Raw genomic sequence first — 24,801 nt, 5'->3', positions numbered from 1 at the left:
ATTGAATTAGGCTGAAGGCCAGTCTCTGGCGTTATTGACGAGCCTTGATGTGTGACGTCAGATAAATAATTATTATAAATAACACCAGCTCTTATATAGCACAATTAAAAAAATATACCAATGCGCTTTACACACAAACAATAGCAAATAAAATACACTGGAATAAATAAGTGTGAGGTTGCGTTTGAAAGCTGAGACTGTTTGAGAGGACCTTATGGTATGTGGTAATATGTTCCAGAGAGTTGGCCTGGAAACACTGAACGATCCATCGCCTATCCGCATGCTACTCTTTGGGATGGAAATACGAGTAACGTCCCGGCTCGATCGCATGCTTTCCCTAGATGGTACATGGGTGGCAATGCAGTCTTTCAAGTAGACAGGCGACAGATCGTTCAGAGCTTTGTAGATGTAGAGTAGTGTTTTGAACTTGATCCTTTTGTCAATTGGCAACCAGTGTAGAGAGTTTAACAGAGGAGATGTGGAATGACGACGTGGGGAACCTGGAATACAATGTGGGCTGCCCGATTTTGTAGGCGCTGCAGACGAGCCACATCTTTGTTCTTGGATCCCGAAAGGAGCACATTAGCATAGTCCACCTTTGAAAGTACAAGAGCCCGCATTGCATTTGAACAAGCGTCACGGTCCAGAAACCTGCAAATTCTCGCCAAGTTCCACAGAAGAAAGTTAATAGATTTGCACAGCGATGTACTAACGTGATCTGACAGAAGTTGTGTGCTTTCAGATGTTTGATTTCAAGACCTCAAATTCTAAATCTGAGGTCTCGAAATCAAATTCGTGGAAATTGTTTTCTTCGCGAAAACTACATCACTTCAAAGGGAGCCGTTTCTTATAGTGTTTTATACCATCAAGAGCTCCCCATTACTCATAACCAAGTAAGCTTTCATGGTCATATTTATTTTGAGTAATTACCAACAGTGTCCACTGCCTTTAAATGGACTGTAATTATTAAATATAAGTAGGCCACGGTCAAAAATAGATTTTCTTCTAACTTTAATGGACCTTTAAGACACTGGACACATTTGGTAATGTCAAAGACTAGTCTTCTCAGTTGGTGTATCTCAACATATACACAAAATAAGAAACCTGAGAAAATTTGAACTCAATTGGTCGTCGAAATTGCAAGATATTAATAGAAGAAAAAACTACCCTTGTCACACGAAGTTGTGCGCTTTCAGATTACTTCAGAGGGAGCCGTTTCTCACAATGATTTAGACCATCAACAACTCCCCATTGCTTGTTACCAAGTAAGTTTTCTCCGTACACGTTTACATTATAAAACATAACTATATGGACATACATGTACTGTAACACACCTTGTATCCAGGGACAGAGGACCATGCCCATGGTCACAACTTGATTACAGTTTGAGGATTAGTACATTGAGGGCGCTCTTTACCTCGTCTACAACTAAAACGGAACCCAGGCACGGGGGCAGAACAATGACTGACGTGGTGGTGGTTTGGTCAACGAAAATATTTACCTCTACAAATCTTGAAAAGTTACGCGACATTTCAATTTTGTTATTAACAGATCAGCTGAAAGTTCTTGGTTAACGATGGTCTGGTTGAGACATCGACAGTCCCTTTTTTCATGACACACAAGCAAGAGAAAGTATCCATCATTGCGAAGGTAAAGTTTGATACTAGTTTGGGAGGATAAGCATCTGATATTGAGCTCTAGTTTTATTCTATAAATTAATTAGCCCTCAAAAGGATTTCGATAATTGGAGAGCTCAAAATTGTTTCGCAGTCATTTATTTCGAGCTTTTGCAATAAGTTATTCGAGCTCTTGCAATATTTTGTTTTGAGCACACAAAAATAATTATTTTGAGCGTTCGAAATTGTTTCTTGATCTTGTGAGTATTTTTGTTGTTTATTCTCTTCAAGTGGTCAAAATAATTAATTAATTCCAAGTGAAATTGAATTTCTTTATTAATTGTTTGTCCCACCATGTCCCTCTCGGTGCTCCGTACTAAAACCCTTGATCTATAATAATCAATTAACAGTAATTTAAGCTTTTTATAAGTAACTTTTCTTCATACTCTAAACCATTTAATTACTGTTTTTACAACTTGAATTCCTTCCGAGTGTTGTTTCATCATGAAACAAACTTATACACACGTTCTTAAAAAACATTAAAGAAATTGGAAACGAATACAAAGAAACCAATTCAGTAAAATGCGCAGCGATGAGATGCATAATCTTCATCAGTCTGCAGTATGATTATTTATTGATTGCCAACATGTGAGGGCGCCGCCGACGGCGAGAATAGAAAGGGGCTAGTTTTCCGATCAAATTTCAGCAAAATTGCAGGGCAGAAAACGTGAAATTATGACCAATCAATGACCAAACAGGGGTCAACTTTGTTTGAGTGACTTCGTTCAAGTTGATAATTGTGAGAAAAAGCAAAAACAAAAACCAGAGTTGACTTCGGTGCAGTAATTAAAGGCAGTGGACACTATTGGTAATTGTCAAAAACTAACCTTCACAGTTGGTGTAACTCAACATTTTTATGCATAAAATAACAAACCTGTGAAAATTTGAGCTCAATCGGTCATCGAAGTTGCGAGATAATAATGAAAGGAAAAAACACCCTTGTCACACGAAGTTGTGTGTGTTTAGATGGTTGATTTCGAGACCTCAAGTTCTAAATCTGAGGTCTCGAAATCAAATTCGTGGAAAATTACTTCTTTCTCCCCATTACTCGTAACCAAGAAAGGTTTCATGCTAATAATTATTTTGAAAATTACCAATAGCGTCTACTGCCTTTAAGTTGTATTCGGCTTCTTGTAGATCTAGCCCTCTGGTGGCCTTCCGTTTTTTATAAAACACAGAGGACGAGTCCAATAAGGGCTAGACGTACATCATACTCAAAAGGCCTGCGATTGTGGCTTTGAGTCTACCCGATAGCAAATACATAGACCTTTTCGCAAATACCGGGGCGCGCGCGTAAAGCTTGGAATTAGGTGCATTGTGGTCTAGCTGGTATCCAAATTTGATCCATATATATCCCACAATGCACCTCATTCAACAGTCTGCGCTTGCGCATTGGTATTTGCGATAAGGTCTATTGTTGCTTGAAATAGCGCCCTCTTGCAGATTAACCCCCGTCATTTAGCAAAGTTGGGGCGCGTGATAGCTAGTCTGTGGGGCGTTTTTCGTACCGCGATCTCAGAATTGAAATCAAGTCTAAGTCAATCGCAGTTTGCGTTACACAGTCGACGTTAATCTTTCGAGCATTACTTCTTCATTTTCTCATAAGTTTTCCGATTTTATTTAAATTACAATGAGGTGATCCCACTTCCCATTTTTTTGTATCGTAAATTGGGTGTCATCCCTGCATGGCTGCACGGCACCAAAGCCCCTGACCAAAGATTCCTTGACGTCTCTTGTTAAAAATCTTAGGTCAGGTATCACCCACGGTTAAAAATAGAGCATGACGCAACTTGTCAGGGTCGGGGGTCATCTCCAGGGAACCATGTCTGCACGTATTAGTTGCGATAACGGAACCCTCCTCCCAACGGCCACCAGGCCGGAGGGTTACGAGATTATTTTGATCGGCGGCAAATGACAATCTGGTTCAACACGTATAATTCCGACAGCTAGTCACTAGATTTGCCCCATTTTTACCACTTTTAAAAATCATGAAACTTAATCCTCAATCAATGTCTAATGTCAATGTCTAACGCCTGCATTGACAATAGCTGGCATAAAAACTCCTGGATCTACGGCCGACAGGAAAGACATTACGATTCCATACCGAACATCAACGATACTGTCCGAATGTTGACGACAACACGTTCGGAACATTTCGGATAACTTTGAAAAAGGAGGAATTCCTCCTTTTTGGTCATGTGATTTTGGGTGATATCGGACCCTAAATTCGACAGAGCCTAGTCGCAGATTTGGGGTCTGGGAACCAGAATACACGGCAGTTACTTAAAGGGTTCTGACAGTACCCCGACAAAAAGATATTGACAGAAAAAGGAAAACCACCAATATTAGGCTATATAGCTCAGTTTGTAGAGCGCCGGTGTGGTAGGAGATTCTGTCCACCGGGAGAGTCTGTCCCCCATACGGCAAACTGTGTATAAACTTCTTCTAATAGCGCCCTCTTGTGAATCCTCCTCCTCCAGCCCATGTTAGTTTCCCTTTATGGATGACATAATCTCCGGTGGCCAGATTTCCCTGGGACACCATGGCATGTTCATTCGGAGGTCACAGGTTCCAATCCCTCTTCATTCATTTATTCTTTGTCCAATCCCAAATTTTCATTCAGTTTCTCTTGTGGTTTGTTACTTACAGAATTTGTGTACGTTTTAAGGCAGTGGACACTATTGGTAATTGTCAAAGACTAGCCTTCACAGTTGGTGTGTCTCAACATTATGCATAAAATGACAAACCTGTGAAAATTTGAGCTCAATCGGTCATCGAACTTGCGAGATAATAATGAAAGAAAAAAAACACCCTTGTCACGCGAAGTTGTGTGCATTTAGATGGTTGATTTCGAGACCTCAAGTTCTAAACCTGAGGTCTCGAAATCAAATTCGTGGAAAATTACTTCTTTCTCGAAAACTATGGCACTTCAGAGGGAGCCGTTTCTCACAATGTTTTATACCATCAACCTCTCCCCATTACTCGTCATCAAGAAAGGTTTTATGCTAATAAATATTTTGAGTAATTACCAATAGTGTTCACTGCCTTTAATTGAATTAACCCAAATGTTTTTGTGGTGGAATAGTGCTATGGTTACAATTAAAGTTGCACCAACTCCTGTCCCATAGCAATATTGGAAATGTTCATCGCGAAACTTTGAAATGGTATGTTATAAAGGCTGAGTGAATAAAACAAAAGTTACTACGTATCGAACTAACTCACAGATTATCGCATGGTACGTTTTTTCATTTTTTTTATGAGGATAAACCACAATGCTCAAGACACCTTTTATAAAAATGTATGTAAATTCGTATTTTAACTGAAGTGAATATTAGGCCCTTACTAACTGCATGTTTTGTTGCTTTATTTTGTTGATAATTTCTTTTCGATGCAAGCAATTCAAACATCTCTGTCCGCTACTCATAAAACGCCTGACCAATCTATCCGTCCCTATATCTTCCAATCAATCAAAGTAACAGTATAAGTTACAAATTAAGTTGTTTCCATAATGGCGTTAATACCGTCATAAAAACGTCTGTCAACCATAAGGAAATGTCAGTTTAGGTAGTCATCTTGCAATCGTACTCGATTAGATCAGATCGTTTCATCAGGAAGAAAATGGCTTGAATTGAAACCAGAGTTGGATGGCGTGACAGGGGAGAGGGAGGCATTTGCTGGGAGGCACCCCCCAAAAAACAAAACAAAAAGTGGTGTGAAAAAGAGGAATAAAAAAAGATCGAAAACACACAAATGAATGCTATAATAAATAGCACCCTAAAATGTCTTCGCCCCTTTTGCTACAAATCCAATGGAAACGTCTGGCAACCGTACACCACTGATCGTCATTTCAGTTTATTTAGTGTAGCATTTTGAAGAAACGATGATTAAAATAAGCAATCCTCCTTCTTTGTTAAGCTAACACTGCGCCGGCCAGTCATTATGTTGAATTCTCGACTGTTATAACAACACAGGACAAACATTTTCGTTCGAAATCTCTCTTCGCTGAAACATACTACAAAATTACAACAAAAACTAGTCTTGTGGAAAAGTCGTTAAAATTCTGTCGCGGTGATATCAAAATGACTTTCTCGCAGTTTTATCGGGGGAGGGCTTGTTGGCGCGAGAGGGCTGCTCCCCGTATAGGGTGCACCACATTAATTAGGCCAAATTCATGCGCCTAGCTAATTATCATAATGTGTAAGCCCTCACAATCTTTTGAATAATAACGTTTTAGTCATGCAAATAATGTGTAATTACAACAATGTATCACAACCTGTGGCCATGTGCTTCATCTTTAAAGGAAATTTAATAAATTTAGGCTTTACAGTTGGTACTATAGGTTTTCTCGGTCAAATTCGGCAAAATAGCAGTCAATTTCATTTTCATGCGTTTGGATAAAAGCTGTTTTACCTCTCCAGTTGTTACTGCGTTTCAAATTCAGAATTCGGCCATTCATTTCGTTTTGAGTCAAGCCAAATTCCTTTACCACTCTGTTCAATTTAGCGTATCAACATTCTTTTTCGTGACACACACGCATCAAGAAGCGTCTGCGAATTTGAATGCTGCTTTGATGAATTGTTAAATTGAATGATTATTTTGTTAAATCGAATAAGGTAAAAGTACATTTGACTAGTCAACGAAATCGACCTACCCTTTTTAGTAGCTTTCAATTTCGTGCCAAATAGAATAAGCTGGTGGTTTAATCTGTATTAGTATTTAGCATTGGTAATCTATATTAGTGTTAAGCATTGGTTACTATTGAAATTTTATTTTATTTAGTGCGGTGCACCTTCGGTGAGAGCAGCCCCCTCTTGTGAGATAGTTGGGAGTAGGAGAGAGAGAGAGAGAGCTTGTTCGCTATCACTGCGACAGAAAACAAAAATACTTAAGTAGGATTTGAAACTTTACATGTGCTGGAAATACGATATAGTAAAGGTTTGTGGTAACACCACGTAGTGATACTCTCTAAATGTGTTGGGGTGGTTCTGAAACCAACGGTTCTTTTCAGACCCCCCCCCCCCCTCAACCCATTCAAAGATTATCATTACGTGTTAGCGAAAACCTTTACTATAATAGTAAGCTAGTAAGCTTGTTAGCCGATGCCATTAGCCGGCTCATACTTTCATAGCGATAGTTTTCTCTGGAGCCAATATTCTTATAAACTATTTAGGCCGTTGGTTGCTTCGCGTTAAATAACCAAATTGCACTTGAAATCAATGTGACAATGGTGACGTCTTCATATCTCAGTACACTGTAAAAAGTATCCGTACAACTTACGGCACTTTACCTGGCAGCTATAGGGTGCCAGGTAATATGCCGTAAATATCACGGTGGAAGTTTGTAAATTGTGCCTTGAAGGGGTAGTTTGCAAAACTTCCACCGTGAAATTAACGGCACTTTACCTGGCACCCTAGCTGCCAGGTAAAGTGCCGTACATTGTTTTGTTTTACGGATATATTTTACAGTGTATTAGGCTATCGATGATGACACAAAACATACAGACAAGACTCGGACGCAATCAAGAAGAGTAAAATTACAAAATGAAAACACAACTGTAAAGTCCGATCACAACTCAATCAAAATGTATTGTTCACAATGCTTGAAATAGAACGTGAAAGTAAACGTCTCTAAGTAATAGTAGGGCAAGATGGAATGTTAAATGTTTTAACGATGTTTCGTTCAAATAAATATAATACATAGTAGTTATTTAAATTGCACTCAACCTTTGCTCAGCAAAAAACATTTTCAAGATAAATTTAAAACTAGATCACAATAAACATATAATAAGAAAGGAATGTGTTGTATAGGACACTCATTGTAAAACTAATTAACACACGTAGATGATTGTTGTAAACAAGTGTGGAATGTCACTGAAACAAATCAACACAAAACAATGGCAAGTTGCGTAGTAAAGCTGTGGTCAGCCCATATCATAATTCAAATTAAGGTCATTGAGCAATAGTTTCTATAGCTACATAATTAGGAACTATAAATCATTGCCTCAGGATTGTTGTCGCTCACATTTTCTATTCAAGTTCATGGCGTGTTTTTATAAAACTCGGCCATGAAAGCGTCTAAACAAACTAAAGTACTACATATGTGTTTTCGTCTTGCGTTTTGTACTCATTTGCAAATAATTACATCTTATCAAAATGAAAAAATGCGACTGGAAAGAGTTTGAGTAAATTTTAGAAGTTGCAATAACTGCACACAAATAATTGATTGAAAAGTTGTTCGGTCACATTTAAAACTGTAATTACCACTGTAATAAATGCAGCACTTCCATTTGTATAGATCTATAGAACGCAAATTAGCAATCAGTACTCATTAACTATGAGTTCCTCACTGGGCAAGTGTTTCCAATTAAAATTTAACCAGTCACATTGTTTGACACCATGGCAACCATTTGAATATATGTATTTTAATTTCAAGCGTATAATGGAATGCTCTCAAAATTCCAAAATGAGTCAACTTGCTTTTAATCCAAGCAGGACAGTCCAGACCGTGCATATTCATGCTGTAACCGATTAAAATATGAGCATATTTAGAGGCCGGATTCCACAAACAGTTGTTCCCCTGGCAGTCAACTCAGTCATTACATTGGTGCTGGTAAACTATTCAAAAATCTGAATCGTTCAACTATGATTAGTTGTGAAATTAAGGTTATAAATAAACAGCCAACAATCGACGGTCCAAACCACCCGTTATTTCAAAATACAGAGTTCTCGGTCTGAGCAACAACATTCATCACAACTCAAATGTCAGTTTGAGTGAAATAGAATCGGCAAGATCCCTGGTTGAATATAAACGTAATCTAGATTGTGCTTCAATGCCATAATTGTCATACATTAGGCCAGTGTGTACTATTATGTAACGTTCATAATACTGGTCATAAAGAATTATACATATGAATGGATATACACACAGGTATAATGCAAAATACACGTGAAAGCTTCAACATATAAAATTGTGCCGTTTACTTGAAAACAAATGAAAGAAGTGAGTGCAATAAATTGTCAGCAGCATTTTTGGACGTGAAATGGTAACATGGTATAGCTACCTAATTCACCCATGGATACGACGTTGCTTAAAAAGGTTCATGGCATGCTTTAACCTTCATTCTAGCACCATTGTTTCATAATAATGGTCAACTTACTGTATTACTTTTCTAGTTGTGATCAGAGGTTTTACCTCGATTACAATGGTGGTGATGTTTGCAAACACTCAAACCTATTACTTATTCGCGCTGCGTTTTTAAAGAATTGTTTGTAATTTAAAACCTTACAAGCCTCATGTCCCTTCAAATCAACTTGCAATAAAATAGGATGTGTGTTAAACAGTTTTCAAAGCGTACAAAAACATTTCCTTGTAGACAGATTATCCAGATAGCAGCTTTCCTACCGTTACCCAAACACCAAGTGGTCTCATTAAAGTCAATACATTAACAAGTTGGACTCTTGTCAACATTCATAGCAGGAATACGAAGCCTCTGAAGTTCTTAGCATTATGAGGGCTAGGTAGGTCATCTTGTACTATCTACTATGTCCACTCTTAAAATGCTGGTTTCATTGTTACAGGTTTTTCATTGCCGTACTTCTAATTCTAGACGATTGCTGACGAGGATCCAAGTGAGTAACAAAGACCAGCCGTTTCCATCGTGCCTGACCTATTTGCAACTCTAGATTGTTTCCATTTCTATCTAAATAATTGTCCGATTCAACTCAAATGCATCGTATAAAAGTCTTTTTATAATGTTTTTGATCTCACACTATTAACGATGTTGTTTGAAGGATAAAACGACTTATAAGAAGTACATGTTTTAGAGCCCACTTGTTTCTTCAAAGGCCATCTCAAATGTACAAACCCTATCCTTTAGAAGTGTTCCCTATCTATTCACCGATCCTAGTACTGAGGTTGCTCTATCCACGAGTGTTGATTTGGGAAGTCATCATAACCTGTTGATGTAGGTACATGTTGAAGGTCTGCAGCTGAACTAACCATGACTCTCATTGCCTCGCCTAATCCATGACTTGCTGAACTAAGTAAGCCAGGCATACCTGCATCGCTAAATGGGATATTAGGCATCATTCCCTGCTGAGTGACAGGAAGGCTTGGTGAATGATTCAACGAGTAGCCAGCATTCCGTGGACCTGTTACTGATGGTGGAGGAGAGCCGTATGTGTCTCTTGCATTGATAAACCCATTAGAGTGGATGTGATGGGAACCATTGCTTGGTGTGTTCTGGTCATGGCTGAAGCCAATGGGTCTCTCAGATGTAACTTCGCTCGTTTCTGTTAAAAATAAAACATGTTTTCTGAATTTACTGGGTTGATTAATTTGACAGATATCATCAAATCAGAACCCGACCATCAACTTAAGGGATTCAAAAAAACTGCGCAGATTTAACTGGCTGTATATTACAGCTTACTACACAAATCGGATCCGGTAAATGTGTTTTAAACAATGAAAACTTCACATGAATGACAGCCTACACATTTTTGATCGATGTTGAAACATTACCTCCACGTTAATACCTAAGTATGGCTGACACCAAGGAAATGTCTTGATTCCCCCATTGCACCCATTACACCTCCGGCTCCAAGATATGGAGTCTGTATTAGGATCACCAAGCCACCTCCCCCCCCCCTGCAGCCATAACCACCGCCTCCAAGATGCAGTATACGTAAGGTCCCCCCCCCCCCCCCCCAGTGCATCCACCACCACCGCCTCAAAGATGCAGTATGTAGGGTACTTTCGTTGATATTCTAATGTTCTGATTACAATCAATTCATTTCCTTTTTACAACCTGACAAAAGAAAACTTGGCTTCATATAAGAAGCATTGTTCCATTATTGAAGGACGCAAAGGCTACATGTCAGCCCGCCTATAATATGCCCTTTGAAAAATTATGTCGATTTCAATGGTCGGATTGCACAAATCCCTATATGATTATTATTTGACAATGGGTAAATGTTAATTTGTCAAGTAACATTATAGGTAGACAGACTGGTGCTGATGTTTCTCGTACCTTCAAAGTCCAGTTTGTCATCCCCTGTCTCTAGTTTAATAGGTGAGGAGAGTGACTCCTGGCCACTTAGTACAGGACTACTGTTCTCATTCCCTCGCTTGACGGTGCGGAAATACTGCCCCCAACGTTGACGACTGGAGTCTTTCTTCAACCGTTTTTCTTTGGCTCTTCGGTTTTGAAACCACACCTTGAAAGAAGAAGACACATAAACTGACATCACAAAATGAAGAAACTTTTGTTGCGTTGATGACACCGATGATGTCCAATTTTAAAATTGCCTGCCCCATTTCCAAAATGAGGTCACACCACGAAACAAGAAAAGTAAAAACTTTAGGCCCCTTTAAGCCATTGTGTGAGTTTAGGTAAATTCGGCAGGAAACATGACATATTTATGCCTTTACGTCTGTGGAAACATGATTCTTGTTTTTTAGGCAGTGGACACTATTGATAATTACTCAAAATAATTATTAGCATTAAACCTTACTTGGTAACAAGCAATGGAGAGCTGTTGATAGTATACAACATTGTGAGAAACTGCTCCCTCTGAAGTAACGTAGTTTTTGAGAAAGAAGTAATTTTCCACGAATTTTTTTTCTTTCGAGACCTCTGATTTAGAATTTGAGGTCTCGAAATCAAGCATCTGAAAGCACACAACTTCGTGTGACAAGCGTGTCTTTTCTTTCATTTTTATCTCGCAACTTCGACGACCGATTGAGCTCAAATTTTCACATGTTGTTATTTTATGCATAATATGCTGAGATACACCAAGTGAGAAGCTAGAACGCTGGTCTTGGACAATTACCAATAGTGTCCAGTGTCTTTAAGCAATGGTGTCTGAAAGATGACCTCGAAAGATTCTTGCAATGGAAATACTTCATGCAACATTATTTAAAAAAATAAAAGCCCCCAACATCATTGTCGGAGAATGGTAAATAACCATTGCAGTGTAATCCCCTTTTAGTGAAATATCTAGAGCGAGATTTAGTTTGAGCGGCCTTGGGGTAATCTCACCTGTACAACTCGCATGTCCAAGTTAGTTTCTTGAGCTAGTTGTTCCCGGACGTGCCTTGCTGGCTTAGGGCTATTAGTGTACGCCGTCTTGAGTGTCTCCAGTTGCTTAGCCGTTATAGTTGTACGGGGACGCTTGTTAGAATTATCCATCTCAACATCTATATATCAAGGAATAATATATTTATTTCTCAAATGGTTATTTTGATAAGAATTGGTAGATGAAGCAGTCCTAATCTTAGATTCCTTTCATCATTACAATGGAAATGTTACAAATATTTTCATTGTAACAATATTTGGCATTGTTTTGGAAAATCATTAAAAGCATCAAATGCATCGACGGCAGTGGAAGGAAGAAGCTGAATCATTTTTTTTTATTTCAAACGAAGCTTTGAGATAAATCTTACCTTTGCTTATTGAGACTTCGTAGTCGTTTTTACAGGCAAGTTTGTTGTCTTTCATTAGGTAAAACTCGTCTCCAGTAGCTAGTAGTCGCTTACAATAGACACAAGCGAAGCATTGTAGATGGTATGCGTTGTCTTGAGCCCTCCGTACTTGTTCTTTTGGCGCGATACTTTTGTCGCAAGAAGCACATCTTGCTGCGTACCTCCTGAAGAGAAAACAAACAATATTAAACATGAATTATTTCAGAACTCAGTTATTTTCATGTTAAGAGGCACAAAAACAACTCCGATACATCCTTGCTTGAAATGATCTTCGACAAAAGAGCCTATATATGCCAAACCCTGTAAGCGAGCATAGTTGATTGCAAAGTGGACACGGGGCCGGGAATACGACACACAAAGGTAGTGAGTGGTAGCAAAGATTTGTGCCTTTAAACAATGATTTGTCACTGTGAGATAGTTGTGAAGGATAAAGATTTGTCACTGTGAGATAGTTGTGAAGGATAAAGATTTGTCACTGTGAGGTAGTTGTGGTAGATACAGATTTGTCACTGTGAGGTAGTTGTGCTGGATAAAGATTTGTCACCGTGAGGTAGTTGTGAGATAAAGATTTGTCACTGTGAGATAGTTGTGGTAGATAAAGATTTGTCACTGTGAGATAGTTGTGGTGGATAAAGATTTGTCACTGTGAGGTAGTTGTGGTGAATAAAGATTTGTCACTGTGAGGTAGTTGTGAGATAAAGATTTGTCACTGTGAGGTAGTTGTGAGATAAAGATTTGTCACTGTGAGATAGTTGTGGTAGATAAAGATTTGTCACTGTGAGATAGTTGTGGTGGATAAAGATTTGTCACTGTGAGGTAGTTGTGGTGAATAAAGATTTGTCACTGTGAGGTAGTTGTGAGATAGAGATTTGTCACTGTGAGGTAGTTGTGGTGGATAAAGATTTGTCACTGTGAGATAGTTGTGGTGGATAAAGATTGTCACTGTGAGGTAGTTGTGAGATAAAGATTTGTCACTGTGAGGTAGTTGTGGTAGATAAAGATTTGTCACTGTGAGGTAGTTGTGGTAGATACAGATTTGTCACTGTGAGGTAGTTGTGAGATAAAGATTTGTCACTGTGAGGTAGTTGTGATGGATAAAGATTTGTCACTGTGAGATAGTTGTGGTGGATAAAGATTTGTCACTGTGAGGTAGTTGTGATGGATAAAGATTTGTCTCTGTGAGGTAGTTGGGGTAGATAAAGATTTGTCTCTGTGAGGTAGTTGTGATGAATAAAGATTTGTCACTGTGAGGTAGTTGTGAGATAAAGATTTGTCACTGTGAGGTAGTTGTGAGATAAATATTTGTCACTGTGAGATAGTTGTGGTGGATAAAGATTTGTCACTGTGAGGTAGTTGTGAGATAAAGATTTGTCACTGTGAGGTAGTTGTGAGATAAAGATTTGTCACTGTGAGGTAGTTGTGAGATAAAGATTTGTCACTGTGAGATAGTTGTGGTAGATAAAGATTTGTCACTGTGAGATAGTTGTGGTGGATAAAGATTTGTCACTGTGAGGTAGTTGTGGTGAATAAAGATTTGTCACTGTGAGGTAGTTGTGAGATAAAGATTTGTCACTGTGAGGTAGTTGTGGTGAATAAAGATTTGTCACTGTGAGGTAGTTGGGGTAGATAAAGATTTGTCACTGTGAGGTAGTTGTGAGATAAATATTTTTCACTTTGAGATATAGTTGTGGTAGATTAAGATTTGTCACTGCGAGGTAGTTGTGGTGGTTAAAGATTTGTCACTGTGAGGTAGTTGTGGTAGATACATATTTGTCACCGTGAGGTAGTTGTGGTAACAGTTGTTATGTATTATATTGGTCAGTACATTTTTTCTATATGTAAGGAGCAATTCATTTGTGTTTAGAAACGGAATGTTTTTGGTTAAGCAACCGACACATTCGTAGTTCTTGCTATTTTGGTAGTTCCTGTATATACTTGTTCTATATACAAACATAATATTCCACGTGTTCTATAAACTAAAGCTATCGTATCTGTTATTTCCCTAGAGGGCCAAGATGAGCGAATACTGCCTTTCTAATTTGGCCAGAAGCCGGTATAATTTCCGGCGGAATGATTTGGAAGCCGTGACGAGATGACAGTTTGGATGTACAACGCGACTCCGACAAGGTATCATGTTGCATGGGAATCAGCGTGCCATGATTTCTCTGATTTCAGCCCCTATGTTATTCCATCCATTAAACCACACTGGACATGAGTCTGCATGTCAGATGTATACATGATTTCTCTCATCTCGATTCAACCATTATGTATCAAATCCCGTATTTAACATTCGTCGAAGTTAGTGGGTGCTCGTTTGGACACCGTAATCATTTGGGGATTTAGTCTAAAACTCTTCCCACAGAAATTTAACTAAAATATTGAGTAACGCGAAGTCATAGATCGGGTTATTATTCGGATGGCACTTTTTATTAAAATGGTTACCGTGATTTATTGCGGTAAACAGGTGTTGTTTTTATACTAAACATTAATTTCTAGTCGTGTATCGCGGTAACTCATGGCTGGTTTGATACTCAACTGTTTCCAGTCGTTTGTCGCGGTAAGCCCTTTATTCTGTTCTAATCGTTTATCGGGGTAAACCGAATCTTTTTCAAATCGTTTATCACGGTAAACCCGTTCTGTTTCTAGTCGTTTATTTATATTCGCTAATCGCGGTATATGAACACTCAAAGTTTGTCGTGCAAGGTTTTTGGCTGTATTTTTCCAATTTGAATCAAAAAGTATTTGCTTGCAAAAAAATAATTACTCCAGGAAACTAGAATGAGGATGTCTTGGGGTGACGGGTCTTTCTCTGCAGCAGCCCAACTTTTGTGGAATGCACTTCCCACATACCTCAAATCTAGCAAAACTACAGAATTGTTCCACAAGCATCTGAAAACAAACCTCATGAAGGAATCCAGGGATTAACTGTCATTTCCATACTTTTCATTATTTCGCTTATTACTGTTTCTAGTTTTTTTTTCTTGTGCGCCTTTGGTGCCATTTTAGACAGATATGTGCGCTTTATAAATTATTATTAATATTATTAATTGTTAACAATCTAATGGGTCGTCGGAACGTCTGTCAAAAAATACATTAAAATACACTTCGCGTCCCGCATATTTCAAATAAAACACACAGGAAAAGGTTTGAGCCAGTCTTCAGCTATACCTAATGCTTGATTGGACAATATACATGACAGTTGATAGTAACTCAAAGGATTAAGTAATTTGACTTTTGGCTGAAGAAAACAAAATGGGGAAAAACATAAAAGCATAAAATAAGAAGCATCAGCATTTTTGACTTGTTTTCATAAAAAAATGTTTGCTGATTTATTAAGATATGTATTGGGTGGGATGGAATAGATCGTGGTTGATTGTGCAGGGAAAAAATCAACTCATTATAACATCAAAGATGCTATGTCAATGTTTTCCTCAAACTTATCTCATCAAGATGCGCAAAAGCATGACTTAAAATGCTTGTGACTTGTTTGAGTTTCCTGCTGTGAGTAAAAATACATCGTTCATAAACAATGAGATTTATTGTGATCACCGGCTCACCTCTACGACCTCCATCGTCTTCCTGGAGCATAAACAACATATTTAGCTCAATATCTGTAAATCTTATTTCATTATTTTATATCAACAAACGACAGAAACTTCCTTGTACCTTGAGTGAGGATTTGTTTTGAGGCTTTTCCAAAGTAATATATTTTTGAAATTTTGCACAAAATCGATACTGTTTGATAGTCAACAAAGTCTTGCTTTTTTGAGCAGCATGATCCGATTTTTGATGTAGAAAATATAACTTTTAGAAACGTTTCAATATTTAAAATAAAATATAAACAAAAAAAGAACAAAAAAATTCGGAGTCGCTTTAAATTTAAATTATGTCTATATGCAATTTTTGTTCCGGAGAATGAATTTTCATTTGATGCTACTTTTTTCTTATGCATTTTTAGAAAAAGACACAGCCCACGAATATTTCAAATGACTGAACAAAACGGAAGACAAGATCTGACTGACGTGTCTTTTTCTTCAACATAAGAAACTTTCATTTGCGACAGAAAGAACCTTGACTGAAACTACTGATGAAAAAATTCTACTGCATCGAATCCCTTGGGAGGACAGAAATGATTACATGCTTGCTTTGATTTAATTCTTTCTTTGAAACATCCGAACAGATGTGAAGTTGAGCGTAACACTGGCCCCGCCGTGTTGTCTTTCCTTTTCTGCCGCAATTTAATTTTCTCGTAGAAATAAAAAGCCCTTTCCTCTCGTTGAGCTTTTGTTATTTGCCAATCCCATGGTTGATTCTGGCAACAGAACATGGGTTCATTTGCCGTGTATATAATAGGAATCAAGGGCGACCATGTCCAGAAATCAATGGTCAATCTTCGGCAGTCTTCTTCCCTCGTGGCTGATATTTTTATCTTTTCTTTACGAACACAAAGACTGCGAAAAGGGTGTCCTCCCTACAGAAAGTCCCCTTTTTCTCCAGTGGAGGTTCAACTTTCTTTTTGATACCGTTCGAGATCTTATGAACGAGTTTGATGTTGATGTCAGAACAAGAAAGACGGCAGTGCATTTATCCAGCGAGTGAGCGGCGATTGAAAAAGCGGGGTAGCGAGCGAGAAATCCTTGATACGCTGCTCGCGTGAGTCTCTTGATTTCCCCTGATGATCATCTCTGTCAACTTGTGCTGATTCACCGCCCCCGAAGTGACCCAATTCGCGCTTGCACAGACACAATCACATAAATTAAATCCTTGCATATGGTGTATCTCTTTGCTCATCTTCCTATGGCCCCTAAAACACATGGACAAATCGCTCAGCGTGTAATGCTTCGCTTTTCGACTCGGATACCTTTGATTTATGAACAAGCATTTCGTAAAACTACAAAAGAATGAGGTTTCATGTAAAATGCTATGCATGTTTCAATCACAAGCGCCTCACTAATAACGAGCGTCATTGTTCACAATTAGAAAACAAATCCAACGTTATTGACTGAGCTAATAAGAGTATGATTTATAGATCCCTGTCATATTCTGACAGTACACACAAAAAGAACAAAGTTGTCTCAAGCATAATTCGATAACCGCACATTATGTGAATCTGTTATAAGGTGTGCCGCGTGAAGTTTTGTCAGCAGATTGTAATGCTGGACAACTTAACCTGCTAGCTGATATAAATAGAACTAGCTAAAATTATAGCTGAAGTGATTTCAATCATAGCTGAAAAAGGGAGAGCAATATTATAAGTTTTAAATCGAAATGAAGATTTCCTACGTCAACTATTTGAAGTAAACATTCCATGTTATAAAATTAAAGTTACATATTAAAGTTGTTAAGAAAAATCTAACTATCTTAATCAAGTTATTGTACAGTGACTTTGTATCTGAATATCCCTTTAAAAAAACTAAAATAATTGTATAGTAATCTAATAAGGAATTAAAGAAGTGACGAACAGTCTATAAGAATTGTTTGGGAATCCTATATTTGAATCAAACGGGGTTCTAAATAGGCATCTCGCCATTTCAATTTTGGTAAGGGATGGGCTAAACGGGAAAAAGGTACGACAAAACAAATTAAGATGAGGCCTACCAATAACACAGCTTTACATGATGTAAGATACTCCGGGAATAAAACAGCTCAAAAGCAAACCATGCAACTTAGTCTTAAATACAACCAATAAGCAAAAACATAAACTTGGTGAAACAAGCTAGGATCCAGACAAGAAAGTGGCGTATGTAGACAATTTGGCAATTGGAGTTGTGGTGGTTGATGTTGGCTGGGTCTGATTGCATGACCCAGTGGCTGATGAGCTCCCTGTTTGAAGGAGAGAAAGGCACAACGGCCAGCAGGTCGCTAGATTGATTAGTACCGTGACAGTTCTCTCTCGTCACGACTCGTAGATGACTGGAGCCTACCAAAGCCAGGCCGCAAGCTCCGCTACTGATTAATTTTCCTAGGAGCGGGTATTTGTTTACATCGCAAGATTGCTCAGGAGTCCATCAACGAACCAAGGGATTTCTACAAAGTTTAATTTGGTGTGCTCTGTAGACTCCTAATAAAGCTACATGCTTTTTCTGTAAGGGGTCTGCAACCATTGTCTTAATATATACGATATGTCATCCTGAGCAAGGGAAAAGCTTTCCGTCATAGATGAAAAGGAATATTTTATTTATGACATAGGACTAACAGTAGATCAATCGTAATTCTTTTTCTTCGTTCTATTAGTGTACTTTCCCATATCAATCCACCCAAAACTGTAGGATGAAGCTTACGAAATTATCGAAATATCCAGCCAGATTTATTTTTATATATATGAATGTTTATGCTTTCATTAAAAAGATTATGCTCCGCATAGTAAATATATCTACAAAATAAGCAGGTATTTTTTATACATTAACCGACCACACCCATTTTAAGGAATTCTTCCAGTCCTAATAATTGGCATTCGGTGACTACGCCCTCTATAATGCCAGCTCAAACAAAACAATGTAAGCAAACTGACATTTAACCTTTAGATTCGTTGTGCAACATGACTATTGTTTCACAATGCTATTACTTCATTTATTGCTGATGTGACTGGGCTATATTTTACGTGCATTCCCGGAGAGCTAGAGCGGTGATGCTACTAGCCTGAAGCTGTTATGGCACTAAACAGTGGACAGAAACTGCTGCATTTTGACTCCCAGTAATTTATTAGGGTAAACCCCATAGCAATCTATTTAATCAACTTTATTAATGCCATAAGCAACACATATGTTGCTGTCGCATTTAATTCCGGGCTTTTTCGTTTCGAACGTTCCGGGCTTTTTCGTTTCGGGCTTTTTCGTTTTTCGTTTCGAACTATTCAAACATTGATTATTTTAAGTATGCCCTTTTTCTTCTAAAACTTTCTTTTTTTTTTGAAGAAACACACCGTGTTTGTTAATCTTTTAGATTATTTAAATTTAAAAGACGTCACCTATATAAACAGAGTGTTTTAAACATACTAAATTTGGAGTAAAAATTCATTAGTTTATAATTGAGTATGTGGCGATTGTGTTATAAAAAGATTGTAACAACGACATTCAATCTCATTAGTTTGTGTTATTATTTTCATCATACATGTAAAGATAATACATATGGATGTAAATCAAATTAAAAAAACACACGTTTAGAACATTACGATTGTTAAGATTTAAAGAGAACAAGGAAGATCTTTCCACTTACTTGAAGAAGTCTTCTTTACAAAATAGTTGCCCTCCCCTTGTGAAACATCTCTCGTTGAGTTGTACCTGGCAATCCACACACTTCAAGCATTTGGCATGCCATGAACGATCTTGGACCTTCAGAATAAATCTATCTAGAATAGATTGGTCACACCCCGCGCATTTAGGAACACTCTCTGTAAGTACACAAAATCAAAATGCCGTTTGAAGTGGTTTGTTTTAATCGTACAGTATACGGCGTAAATCTCTCGTGCATGCCTGCCGTAGGTAGCTACAACAGGGCGCACAATCAAACTGACGCTCGAGATCCTTCTTCATAGGGCGTCAACGAAATTTTAGCCAAACAGTCATTTATTGTAATTATTTATATCTTCAAGTCTAAGATTATGTATTCCTTTACAAAACTGTATGTTTTTTATTTTATTTTATGTAAGATAATGAGGAATAACGGCGACATAAACAGAAGCATTGTAGTGCAGGGCGCAAAGAGCGCATGTTTGTGAAGCGTTGCGAGCAGGCATCGCCGCCTAGATTTAACATCAAGATCTATGCTGTAACGGTGCTTTCAACAAGATCATACCATTTGCACTACAACGAATAATAAAAGATCATGGGTAACTAGTCAAATTATTTTGATAAAATATATACCAAAAATGCTGATGTTACTATACGTGCATTGTGAATAAAAGTGTAAATGTCATAAAACCGAACAAAGAAACAATAAACACACCTAACTACAAAGGGATGAACGCTCCAACAGTACAAACAAAAATAACAACCACAAAACAGCTCACACAAAAAACAATCAATTGAATTATTACAATTAAACATTTATATTAAATCAATCGATTCAAATTTGAAATCGTCAATGTTATGTTTCCATTGGACGTGTTTACCAGGCGTTTAAAACAGCAACACTGTATAAAAAAAAACATAAAAAGTGCTGTCCCAATTGACCACACAAGATATTGCTTTCACCTTTGTGGCGTAATACACCATTGTGCTATCATATAACACTCATTTCACACAAGTACAGCCACGCGCGATTTTTTACAACCCATGCTAACCCAATTACCCATTCGCTTAATAAATTTAACAATTTATCCAAATTAGAAGTGTCGTTTTCCTGTTTGCAGTTGTGATTCATGGCTGAATCTGTTACACAGTTCAACCGAGAGCACGGTTGCAGGGTTTGCCTACAGATAAATGCTCTACTTTTGGGACAATAATGTGTTTTAATGTGAAAACGGCAAATTTATTCCTTGTTAATTGAAATGACGCTCAGTGAGAGGCGTGGCTGAGGCAGTCATAGAGCGAATGGTGATGTGTTAGTGTGGTGCTATGAAGGATCACACACTATGGTAAAAAATGAGAACGAGATTTAAATGATTCAAATTTACTACATAATCAATTATTTAAAACACAAATCCTTTCTCGATGAGTTGCTTCCAAAGTGTCATTTGGTGACATACAATAGCAACCATTTTCTGATGGTCAATGATATAAAAAAAAAAAAAAAAAAAAAAACTTGGGTAGAAAAATTACGTCTTTATCTGCTAACCGATTAAACGAAGATTCTGCTTACTTGTTTTCTTCTTTGGCGTTATGTCATAATTCGTATATTATAGATCCAGCTTAGAAATGATTGCTTTGTTCTTTGTTTCTTTGTTTGTATAAACCCAAATTGATCTGAATTTCGATTGCAAAAGAAGACTGTAAGAGATTTGTTCTAACGGAAATATAATTAGTGAGAATGTCTACAATCGGTGAACTTCCATTGCACTCGTCGTGAGAGATTTTTTATATTTTTTTTAGCTATTGTGTTGTTTCATGGGAACTGAACAATGAAATAGTGAATTGTATGTTGTCATAACAACGAGGCTTATTAGTAAGCATATTGTATGTACATGTACATGTATGCCCCCACAGGCGAGTATGTTGGTCAATACCATCACAAGAATCACAACGGATATACCATTCTTTCAGAGTGGCTGATTTTTACATCAAAACATTTTGAGAAATGCACACATCGAGATGGACCGATTTAAATTACGGGCAGAACAAACTTACAAACTAATTAATTGATTGACCTTTGTCATCTATTGAAGTAGAAACCGTTCGCTAAATGGCTTTATATAATGAGAAAACATACGAGAATTACTTTATAAAATCATTATTACGAAATGTTTGACATCAATGGATGCTGTTAAGTCGACTAAGAACAAATAGGAAGTGACATTATGAAGTTATTGCACGACAGAAAATATATTTCTTTTCATCTTAACAATCAATACCCCAAAAAGAAGTAGATTAAAATAGTTAGATAGTTTCTTGTTTCTTTGTTGTTGGTCAAGGTGCGAGCCATCGACAAATCAACGTCAACTATGTATCTTTTATATTCATGAATATAATCTAGCAGTCTCTCCTTGATAAAACAATTGACAATCATGGTGCAAATTAATTGATAATCTGAAACAAACATTCATTTAAAACGCTCAAATGAAAAGGCAAAACATGACCATTGGTTCGTTACTTTATAAGGGATCCCGAAGAAAGAAAAAACACCAGCACAGAATAACACCAAAGCGTCAGCCGGATTATTAATATAATCTAATCAGTAATAGAATGGACAGATATAAGTGGTAGATGCTAATCAATGTCAAATGAAAAAGGATAATGAAATTGATCACATTAGTCACTTGTAAAATCCAATTTATAAACACTTTGATTAAACATTTACAAACACAATTCAACGTCAAAACAGTTCACCCGATGAAGTGAAATGTAATAAAACTGACTTTTTGAAAGTTTGAACGTGCATCAAAAGTAGGTTCTTGTAATCCTATTCCAATTCAAAAGTTTAACTTACGGCAGAATGAAAAGTCTTTTGTGTAACCGAAGTCCGGAGCGAGTGACATCGTGTTGAGTACGCCCGTTACTAAATCGAAATCTACTGCGGAATCTCTTTTCATGATACTGCCCAGAATCCACGTCACACTGAAGCCACAAACCGGTCCCGACCTACTGCCTCCTAGGATTCAACTAGGTGAGAAAGGGTGACAGGCAAAGTACAAGTTGGCCTTGGTGTTTTGGAGTCAGTCCGAGCCAATGAGTGCGTCTCTGTCCTACGCCCGCTAGATTGGTTGTGATCCCAGCGAACCTCTTCTAACCAACACAAACTGCGCTGTTGTTGATATGCTGAGCGCCCAGTGAGCCACGTGCCTCGCTTGCCAGGCTTAGTTCGCCTGTGACAGACGGAGTGAATAGAGACGGCTTTTGATGGCCGGGCAGTACGGCACGTACAGTCTCATTGGACCACGGAGTTTTAATAACTAGTCACACGACTAAAGCACCTCCTCTTCATTCTATGCTTTCTTGACAAATAGGCGTGGTGAGTTATTGGTTTAGGCCAATCAGAAAGATTGCAAGCACTTAATGAAAAAACTGAATGCATAAACATCAAAGTAAACTTTTTTCTTCAAATTTTTGTAATAATTCTCAATATTTCAATATTATATGAGAACTCAAATTCACTGAGTTTTAACTTGAACATACGTCGATATTAGAAATAAAATATCATTGACAATCTTAAGTGTTCTTCTTCTGCCCTTAATTTATGACGTTATATAAAACATCAACAATATCAATACTATAGTTTGCTTTTGGAAGGGCCTATTGGAGATAAAACAGTTAATGATAGCAAATATCACGGGCAAATGGTCCTGTCTGCCTTTGCGCGTGGAATCGTCAACAGAACCATTGGTTATGTCGTTAATGTGAAACCAATAATGAAATACACACATTCAGACCCTTTCAATGTTAAAACAATCCTTGAAACATGTTTTGATTGATGTTTGCAGTGAGATTGCGGTTTTAACAGCTTAAGACATTTTGCCTTGCGTTAATGTTTCCATCTTGCAATTAACAATATTATTTTCTAATGTTGTATGTGACTATACCTTGATAATAGATGGATATACAGATGTATAGATAGATGTATAGATAGATAGATAGATACAGTGAGCAATACAAATATGTCTATATTGCAGAATACGTGCAATAATTAATCAACAATGCCAACAACAAAATTGCGAACATTGCCCATTAGACACAAAGCAGTACTGAAGAGATTGTTCTCGTGACATCTATTGATGGTTTTCCTTGCTTTCTTCTTAATGATGTCGCAAAAACGTCGATGCCCCTGGGAAATTGGTTTTATGTTTCTTTAATTTTTCATGTGCTAAGAAACTGGCAGTTTTGGCGTATGCATGTGAGCAACCACTTTTGGTAAATTAGCCAGCTGCCTAGCCATGCAGAGACTATGCTGGACTAGTGAGCGATTGAGGCGGTATACGCTCATGATGTGCTACACTGGAGCCTCCTTACAATCACGTGTACATGACAAAGTGCCTCTGCAATTAGCTAATTAAAAATCAAATGATTTACAGTGCAGGCTTTTTCTTTCGTTTGAGGGCTTCATACAGAGTTGCAGGCCATGTTCAAACCTAATTTTTGTTGTTTGGGGGCAAGACTCCACTACTGGTTCTTATCTTAGTACCTTCTACCCGACTCTCGTTCTTACACTTCTTGCAGGGCTGTACACAGAGGGCTTTCCAAGATCATTTGAGTAGCAAGATGTAGGATGTTATCCTGCAAGATGTAGGATGTTATCCTGCAAGATGTAGGATGTTATCCTGCACGATTTAAACTCACACTGACGTTAATGGTAGACACGTTTAGCTCTTGGTTTGTGATCAGATTGTCACAATCAAGGTTGGAAAGTAGACCAACTATTGTTCCGATTGTCGATGTATTGTAGACTTTAACCCCATATCACGATAGCTAGGTAAATGTTGATTTGTCACTTCATACTACAAGCACTAGGGGAAAAAACACTTAAGTGTGATTGTCCCTCGGACAAGTGTCGTTCTCGAGATGGAGAAAACGAATTCAAGGAAGAGGTTTCACTTCACAAAATGGCAAAATGTTCTTTTAAGTTATTACAGTTTACTATACGAAAAGGTGATTGCAAAACTGACTTTAGTCAATACTACATAATAAACTCAAACTACATTTTTGTTTAAGAAAGTTATTATGAAAGTTTAGAAGTAACCGAAACCGCAAGACTACCCAAATTATATCTGCATGGATAACGACATGACGGTGTTGTCACACAGGCTTGCATGATTAAAAAAGACAATAAGCCGTAGACTACAATGAACAAACGTAACTGACAAACAAACTGCACATAGATTTACGTACTCCCTCCCTCCTTCATCAACTTTTCTTTAAAACATTGTAAAGACATTGTGATTCTAACTGGCATATTATTACGAGCTTTGTTTTGGGAAATGTTTATTAGTGTTTTTATTTATCTGAAACTGGATAAGAAAATCATGTGATACATCAAGAAGTTTATGCAAGGAAAT

General features: G+C 37.6%; 1 protein-coding gene across 3 annotated transcripts in view; it reads right to left on the bottom strand.

Annotated features, from left to right (window-relative positions):
• Window positions 1-8,840: 8,840 nt before the first annotated feature.
• The window catches only part of LOC117303195 (LIM/homeobox protein Lhx3-like), a 28,121-nt gene continuing 12,160 nt past the window's right edge, over window positions 8,841-24,801 (bottom strand). For 2 of the 3 annotated variants that reach the window (XM_033787331.1, XM_033787333.1), the window contains exons 2-6: window positions 19,374-19,548; window positions 12,120-12,322; window positions 11,716-11,873; window positions 10,705-10,891; window positions 8,841-9,967 (exon numbers count right to left, since the gene is read on the bottom strand). In XM_033787331.1, coding sequence (XP_033643222.1) covers window positions 9,579-9,967; window positions 10,705-10,891; window positions 11,716-11,873; window positions 12,120-12,322; window positions 19,374-19,548 — 1,112 coding nt within the window. In that variant the 3' untranslated portion in view covers window positions 8,841-9,578. Of the gene's footprint in view, window positions 9,968-10,704; window positions 10,892-11,715; window positions 11,874-12,119; window positions 12,323-19,373; window positions 19,549-22,241; window positions 22,626-24,801 lie in introns of those variants that run through there. The other variant, XM_033787332.1, reaches the window with a different exon arrangement.

Source organism: Asterias rubens, chromosome 19 (assembly GCF_902459465.1).
Source record: "Asterias rubens chromosome 19, eAstRub1.3, whole genome shotgun sequence".
Classification (NCBI taxonomy): Eukaryota; Metazoa; Echinodermata; class Asteroidea; order Forcipulatida; family Asteriidae; genus Asterias; species Asterias rubens.
The sequence above is the reverse complement of the archived record's forward strand: the minus strand, read 5'-3'. Positions and strand labels throughout refer to the sequence as shown.